This window comes from Myotis davidii, unplaced genomic scaffold, assembly GCF_000327345.1.
Source record: "Myotis davidii unplaced genomic scaffold, ASM32734v1 scaffold81, whole genome shotgun sequence".
Lineage (NCBI taxonomy): Eukaryota > Metazoa > Chordata > Mammalia > Chiroptera > Vespertilionidae > Myotis > Myotis davidii.
In genome coordinates, this window is record NW_006291554.1 from 1,679,459 (window position 1) to 1,687,306 (window position 7,848).

At 50.3% G+C, this 7,848-nt stretch overlaps 1 protein-coding gene across 2 annotated transcripts in view; it reads left to right on the plus strand.

Moving 5' to 3' along the window:
• Window positions 1-5,493, plus strand: part of EXOSC7 (exosome component 7) — a 30,747-nt gene extending 25,254 nt beyond the window's left edge. The window contains exons 6-8 of one of the 2 annotated variants that reach the window (XM_015564857.1): window positions 2,152-2,275; window positions 3,499-3,654; window positions 3,761-4,711. In XM_015564857.1, the coding sequence (XP_015420343.1) occupies window positions 2,152-2,275; window positions 3,499-3,654; window positions 3,761-3,862 (382 nt within the window). In that variant the 3' untranslated portion in view covers window positions 3,863-4,711. Of the gene's footprint in view, window positions 1-2,151; window positions 2,276-3,498; window positions 3,655-3,760; window positions 4,712-5,251 lie in introns of those variants that run through there. The other variant, XM_015564856.1, reaches the window with a different exon arrangement.
• Window positions 5,494-7,848: the final 2,355 nt, after the last annotated feature.

Below are 7,848 nucleotides of genomic sequence, written 5' to 3' on the forward strand. Positions count from 1 at the left end.
TTTGAAGAAATTTTCCAGCATTTGAAAATAAACATGCGGGCCCTAACTGGTTTGGCTCAGTGGATAGAGCGTCGGCCTGTGGACTGAAAGGTCCCAGGTTGGATTACAGTCAAGGGCATGTACCTTGGTTGCGGGCACATCCCCAGTAGGGGGTGTGCAGGAGGCAGCTGATCAATGTTTCTCTCTCATTGATGTTTCTAACTCCCTCTCCCTCTCCCTTCTTCTCTGTAAAAAAATCGATAAAATATATTTAAAAAAATAAACATGTGGGTGAGGTGTTCATTCCACAGAGGGCTTATGGTAATGGGATTCTGGGGTATTAGAGAATGAGGATTCGAAGCTTCTAGGGAAATAGCCTATGGAAGTGACTGGATAAGTGAGCAGAGATATCTGAGAAATGTTCATTGCAGCTTTGTAGTGGTGAGAAATTGAAAACAATGTCCCAACATGGGCATTAAAATCGACACAGAAACCTATGTACAGTTTTGTTAATATGGAAAAGCAGCCACTAAACACAGTCCTGTCGTCCTGTTTTTGCTTTGTCTTGTTTTATTTTACTTTTGCTAATTCTTATATTTAATATGTCTGGAAATATCTATATGTCCCAAAATTGTCATTGTGACAATTTTCCAGTGCTCATATTATGGATGATTTAACATTTATCTCTGTTTTAGAGTTTTTCTATGATGAATTTAGACCACCTGCATAATTTAAAACAAAACAAAAACAAAGTTAAATAAATTTAGGTCAGAAATTGTGGGGTCCTCATGCAGAGCTGTGCTGCTAACTCTTGGCTGAGACAGTCGAGGGTCTGGCACTGGTGGCCACTGTGGGGCTCGAGTAGCAGCTGCCAGCAGCAGCCGCCTGGCTTGGCTCCATTGGAGAAGAAAGGAAGCTGCCATCTGTTGCACCTCCAGCCTAAAAAATTACTCCCCATCTGCCAGCTGGTTTCCATGGGCACCAGGGCAAAAAGAGTAGAACCAGCCGAGGCTGTTGGGCGCAGGGCGGGGTGTCAGGCAGACTGAGCGGGATGGTAACCCCAGCTGCTCAGGTTGGGAGGACACCTGTCGTGGGCATAGCCAGTCTCATCCTCAGAACAAGAAAGGAATGGGGACCCTACAAACACTGGATCCCCTGGCATGTGGAGAGACCTTTTGTACAGTCAGGGCCTTTAGAAGGGGAGAGGCCAGTCCCTCGATGGTATTCTTTAGCCCTTTGACTGAACCATGTGTGCCCACACACTCACGTTTATTTTTTAACATAAAACTTCAAACAGGTACCTCTTTTATGAAGTCTCTGATCAAGTATTTTGCCCATTTTTCAGTTGGGTTGTCTGTCTCATATTTAGTAGGAATTCTTTATGGAATATGTCAGTTTATACATACACACATGCACATTTGCAGATATTTTTTTCCACTCTGCATTGTCTTTTAATTTCTACTGGTAAATGGTGTCTTTTGATGAACAAAGTTCATAATCTTAATATATATTATATATATGTACTAGTATGTGTATGTGTTTTAATTATAACATAGTTGAATCTATCATATTTTCCCTTTATGATAGGCATCTTGTGTCCTGTTTATGAAATCTTTGTCCACTCCAGGGTCATTAAAATGTTTGTAGTTTTTCTTCTGAAAGCATTATTGTTTTACCTTTCACCTTTACATCTGCAGTTCCTTTGGTGTGAGGTAGGGATCACAATTCATTCTGGACATGGGATTGGTCAAGCATTATTTTTAAAAAAACCTCCTTTCTCGCCCTAACCGGTTTGGCTCAGTGGATAGAGCGTTGGCCTGTGGACCGAAGGGTCCCAGGTTCGATCCCGGTGAAGGGCATGTACCTTGGTTGCGGGCACATGCCCAGTAGGAGGTGTGCAGGAGGCAGCTGATCGATGTTTCTCTCTCATTGATGTTTCTCTCTATCCCTCTCCCTTCCTCTCTGTAAAAAAACAATAAAATATATTTAAAAAAACAAAACAAAAAACCTCCTTTCTCACTGCACTGCAGTGTCGCCTGTGTGCTTTTGACAGGAACGATGGGGAGTACAGGCCTAGCTTGAGATTCAGGGATTCCAACTCCTGTTCTCAATTTCAAGAAAAAGAAATTATCTTTCAGGAAGTGAGGATTTTAATTGTGCTTCTGCTTCCAGGATACCAAGAGTTCGTGTCCTGGAGGATGAAGAGGGGTCGAAGGACATTGAACTGTCTGATGACCCTTATGACTGCATCCGGCTAAGTGTGGAGAACGTCCCCTGCATCGTCACCCTGTGCAAAGTATGAGCGTCCGTCTAGGTCTTTTCAACCCCCTACCCGTTAAGGTTACTTAATAAGTTGAAAAGTTATAGTTTCACAAACTGTAGAGGGAGCTTTGCCCAGAATCCAGTAGTTGGTTATAGTAGAGATCACTGCCGTGAGCAGTCTTTCTTCTTAATGAGAAGAGGTGGCGGAATGCTGGGAGCACACGAGTGGGTTCAGAGTGAGAGCAGCCAGTTTGTTAAGCTCCTTCTATACCAGGCATTTCACCGAGACACCCTGTAGGCCTGTTTCCTTTCATTTTCTCAACTCTGTGGGGTCCAGGCTGGTTGACAGTAATAGGTGGTTGAAAGGCGAATACTGTCCCCTCTGGGGGCTCCAGTGTCCACATCTGCCAAATGTGGGGGTTGCAGCAGCTCCTGGTGTGGTTTCTACATGAGCCCAGGGGCCTGTGAAGCCAACATCTGGCTGATGCTGATGTGCACAGAGGCCTGTATTGGCTGAGCTGTCCCTGATTCCATGCAGGATTCATTGTTTCAAAATAAGGCCAATGGGGTTGGGTTTAATTCCACGAAAATCACTTCATAAACCTGAGTGTGGTAAAGTGTTGGGACTGACTCAAGCCACCTGCACCAGACTCTTTTTTTTTAAATATGTTTTTATTGATTTTTAAAATATATTTTTATTGATTTCAGAGGAAGGGAGAGAGAGAGAGAGAGAGAAACATCAATGATGAGAGAGAATCATTGATCAGCTGCCTCTGCAGCCCGGGCATGTACCCTTGACCGGAGTTGAATCTGGGACCCTTCAGTCCGCAGGCCTATTCTCTGTTCACGGAGCCAAACTGGCTAGGGCCTGACTCATTCTTGAGCGTGTCCCTCAGCGTGTCCTCTCTTGCTCTCATCTTTGTCACAGGGAAACATCCATGTGGCCGCCCATGTGAATTTCTCCCTGTGCCCCACTGTCAGAAACACTTGGTGGCCTCTGACTTGGATGGTCATTGAATTCTAGCTCTATCCCCCCCACCCCCATATTTCCATTTCATGTCTGCTACACAGCTCACACCGCAGCCGGCAATACGTTGGTTGAACATTGCTTCAGATATTTTCCACGTGATCAGAATCTAAAAATCTCGATCCTGAATGGGCAGTGCAGGCTCTTTGCTGGTCTGGGTGTACTTCCGGGAGTGGTCGGGCGGGGATCAGGGCTGTGTCACCCACGTGTGCTCTGCCGCCTGCCCGCAGATCGGCTATCGGCACGTGGTGGACGCGACTCTGCAGGAGGAGGCCTGCTCCTTGGCCAGCGTGCTGGTGTCCGTGACCAGCCAGGGCGTCGTGACGTGTATGAGGAAAGTGGGGAAGGGCAGCCTGGACCCAGAGAGCATCTTCGAGATGATGGAGGTGAGGTTCCGGTTCTGAGGCAGGTGCTGGGCCTGGCTGGGAGTGCCTGCTCCTTCCTGCCACCTCGGCAACACCATCGGATTCTCCGTTTACACCCCTGACCCAGACTTGGAGCTTGGAGGACAGCTGGATGTCTGCTGACTTAGCCAAGGCGGGTGTGGGGGGTAAGGACCCTGCTGGTAACAGTTGCTTATCTTCCCCTCCCTGATCCCACGTTCACGTTTCTAAAGGAGAGTGTTGAACTGATAATGTGAACTTATGACTCCAAAGTCCCAAGCTTTTGTGATTTGATGAGGGAATTGGAGGCGGCAAAGGTGGAGCCAGGGGCTGAAGGGTGGCCGTCTCCCCTTTCCTCCGGGTTTAGAACTGTTTCAAGGGGAGAGAGGTGGGAATGGGGAGGTCCTCCTGGCACCCTCGGGTCTCCTCCACCCTCTGCAGCACCATTAGGGCTCTTTCCAGCTGCTCTGTGCTCATTGGGTGACGTGTTTGTCTCCCCACTGGCCCAGAGCCACAGTGCCCTGGTCCTGCTCACCCTCCCAGTCCACCTCAACTTTGTACAAGTCTTTGAGGACTTTAACACTGACCAACTGACCGACTGACTGACCTGCCAGGAACGCAGTTAGCCGGAGCAGGTGGTTTTTGTTCAAGCAGCCACTGGATCACATCATAACGTGTGCCCATAGGTCATTTCTCAGGCAAGGTTGCCATGTAATGCTTCCTTCATTCCTAGAAACGGTGGCTTTTCACGGGAGACTCTAAGCCCTTGGTGTCTGTTTTCTCCTTTTATTATCTTCCTTGAAAGCACAAATGGGCGGTGTATGTAGTGTCGGAGACACCAAAGACCTTATCCAGGTGTTGACTTTGGTCTCATCTGAGGGGTCTGCTTAGAGATCTGCTGGCAGGTACATTAGAAACTGCTTGTTAGGACAAGTCATCAGCACCATCTTCTTCATCAGACACACTGCACGTCCTGGGGTCTCTGTGCCTTCTTACTCCAGGACCGTGGGACTTGGGGACCACGTCCAGACTTGGTTGACAATTTTGCAGCTGTTGTGACGGCAGCGGCGGTGTATGTAGTGTCGGAGACACCAAAGACCTTATCCAGGTGTTGACTTTGGTCTCATCTGAGGGGTCTGCTTAGAGATCTGCTGGCAGGTACATTAGAAACTGCTTGTTAGGACAAGTCATCAGCACCATCTTCTTCATCAGACACACTGCACGTCCTGGGGTCTCTGTGCCTTCTTACTCCAGGACCGTGGGACTTGGGGACCACGTCCAGACTTGGTTGACAATTTTGCAGCTGTTGTGAGGACAGCAGGGATGCTGAGTGTGAGCTAATGGCCAAGGCAGCCTTTGCTGCTTGGTGCCTGGGGGTTGGTGTCTTTTTTTCCTCTTTATTGGGATGGAGGTTTTCTCAGAAGGAGCTATTACACTGTTGAGGTTTGGAGTTTGTTTTGTATTGATTAATTATTTAATTGCACAAAGGCCCGGGAGGCAGATGGAGTGTGTACGGGGCTGGAACCGCAGGCTGGCAGAGGGGCTTCTCCGGGTCAGCGTGCCTGCCTCACGCGTGCTCTCTCCCCTCCTCGCCCTGCAGACCAGCAAGCGCGTGGGCAAGGTGCTGCACACCTCGCTGCACAGCATCCTGCACAAGGAGGAGAGCCTGGGGCCCAAGAGACAGAAGGTTGGATTCCTGGGGTGAGCTGCACATCAGCCCCCCACCCCGGAGCTGGTTTCCACTTTTTTTGTTTACGCCGAAGTTTGTATATATTTTTCCTAATTATGAATTTAAAGCAGCATTTGTACGTGTAAAATTAAAGTTTATTTTCTGGTCTGGTTGGGTATGGCTGGGATTCTTTAGCGCTGAGTCAAACGCCTTTCGGTGACACCTGCAAGAGTCTGGCCCTCGCCTCCTCTGGTCCCAAGAAGTGCTCCCCGGGAGAGAGGGGGCTCTGGTCATGGCCTCCCCGAGGGGGCTCATTCATCTCCTGCTGCAGGAGCTCAGAACAACGAACACACTGGAATAAGGGCCCCTGAGAAAAAATGGCGTAAAGGAGATGCTTATGATGTGCATTTTGTGAAATTTCCCCCCTCGCAGAGCCTTTAGTGTAAGAATCACACAAAAAGGTTCATTTGCTTGTGCATTTGGTGCTCCCGGGGAGGAGAAGAGAGAGGCACTCTGTCCAGGTGTCCACCCAGGGCTTCCGCCTGGCTGCTGAGCCTCCGGAGGCCTGGGGAAGCCCAGTTCTTGCTTCCTGCCTCCCTCCCCTCCCCCCACACCGCCCAGAGCAGGGTCTTGGTGGCCACTTTGGTCCTTAGCCAACCTTCCTTATCAGCCTCATTGCTCAGTGTTTTATAATCACTCCCGGGTGTTTTGTAAGATTTTCTTGTTTTGTCAGCATCAAGAAGACTGCTTTAGAGATGTTGTCATTTGATTACCCAGCCTGCCTTCATGCTCTGGGATGGGAAGGCTGTCCTCCATGGCCCCAGCAGACTCCCAGGGAATCAAGTCTGTTTGAGAGCTGAGCAGCCCGTTTCTCTCCAGGGGGTCGGATCCTCCCAGTCAGTCTTAAAGGATCAGGAGAGCAGCCATGCATTCATCTGCATTTCAATTCGACAAGTAGGGTAAGGAGCTAGGCATGGATTGCTCAACGGGAAAAGCATGTGGGAGCCATGCAGGCTGCTCCAGGGGGCCTGGCATGGGCACCTCCTCTGCATGGCCAGGCCCGTCCCTGCAGAGAGAAGCAGCTGCCCACACTTAGACTTGGAGCTGCTGCCCTATTGAGAACACAGCCTGGGTGTAGTTATTTTTTAGCGTTTTTCCAGGGTTTGTCCCTCCTGGTGCAATGACAGTGCTCCCGAAGACACAAGACCAGCCTGCCTCCTCCCTGCTCCTGGTGGACTGTGTGACAACATGACAGTGGTCAGGGGCAGGTGTAGAAGCCTTCCGTCTTGATGATCAAAGACTGGCAGATGAGACAGACGGGTGAGGCTTTGCCGGGCCACTTCCCACTGCACTGCGCGGCTAAGCAGTTACAGAAAAAAGGAAGGAGAGAAATACGGGGTGGGGCAAAAGCAGGTTTGCAGTATGAGTATGAGGAACAGTTTATTCTTGTATTATTACTTCCTCACGGTTATTTACTTGCATTACAACGGTAAGCAGTGTACATCACAAATGCAACAAAACAGCGACAGGCAAGGTCTCTCCAGGCGAGGTGTTTATTAGAAATGTCTGGCCCTCGCAGGCCGAAGCCCCACCCCCAGATAAAGGAGGGCAGCATCTCCTGAAAGAAACTATGCCACTGGCTTTGCAAAGGCCTTACGGAGTCAGGCCTCGCATGCCTGTTAACCTCTGCCCCCTCCCTCCCCTCACTGCCTCCAGGAGATACGGTTCCTGCTGTGGGAAGAACTAGGTTACTCATCAAAATAATGGCAAGACCTGGCTTGGCATGTGCCAGGGGACTGGAGGGGGAGTGGGTCCTGAGGGTGTCGGACCGGCGCCATGGCTGGAAAGGGGGTCAGTGTCCCCACAAAGAGGCCTAAGCTTGTTCCTAATTTGCTGCTGGTAGCCCCCTGAAACCTGGACCTGGCAGTCACGTGGAGCCACGGAAAAGGCAGCAACTCTTCTTCAATCTGTGAGAGAAGTGAGGTCACAGGGCAAACCTCTGCTCCCCAAATTGGAGAGACCAACAGGCAAATCAGAGACTCACACTGGGACTGAAACCTCTGGGGCCAGAACCAGGAAGGCAAACTGAGCCACGCCTGTGAGCTGCTGGAGGCTCGGTGTGCAGCTCCGAGAGTTAAAAGCTCCAGGGGAAGGGGAACCTGGGCATCAGGGGCCCCACACTTCTGTGTGTTTTATCTCCAGGAGCTCGGAGTTTTGGAGAAATACTCCCCTCGTGCAGAGGGAGGGACAAAGGGGCCATTTTGGAAATACATCAGAGCACTTTTGTTTCTAACAAGGTCCCTTCAGGAGACACTTTCACCAGAGCCTCTGGGGACCTGGCTGCCCTGGAGGAAGGGAAATGCCCTTCTCCAGCCGTCCTGTCCCACCCCAGGGCCCACCCCAGGGCCAGAGGTGGGCGGCAGGGCGATCGGACTGAGAAGCAGTGATGTTCACCGCCAGAGGCACAGCCTCAAGAGCTGACCACCAGGCCAGCAGGCCTGCACCGGAGGGTCACGAGGCCAAGGCCG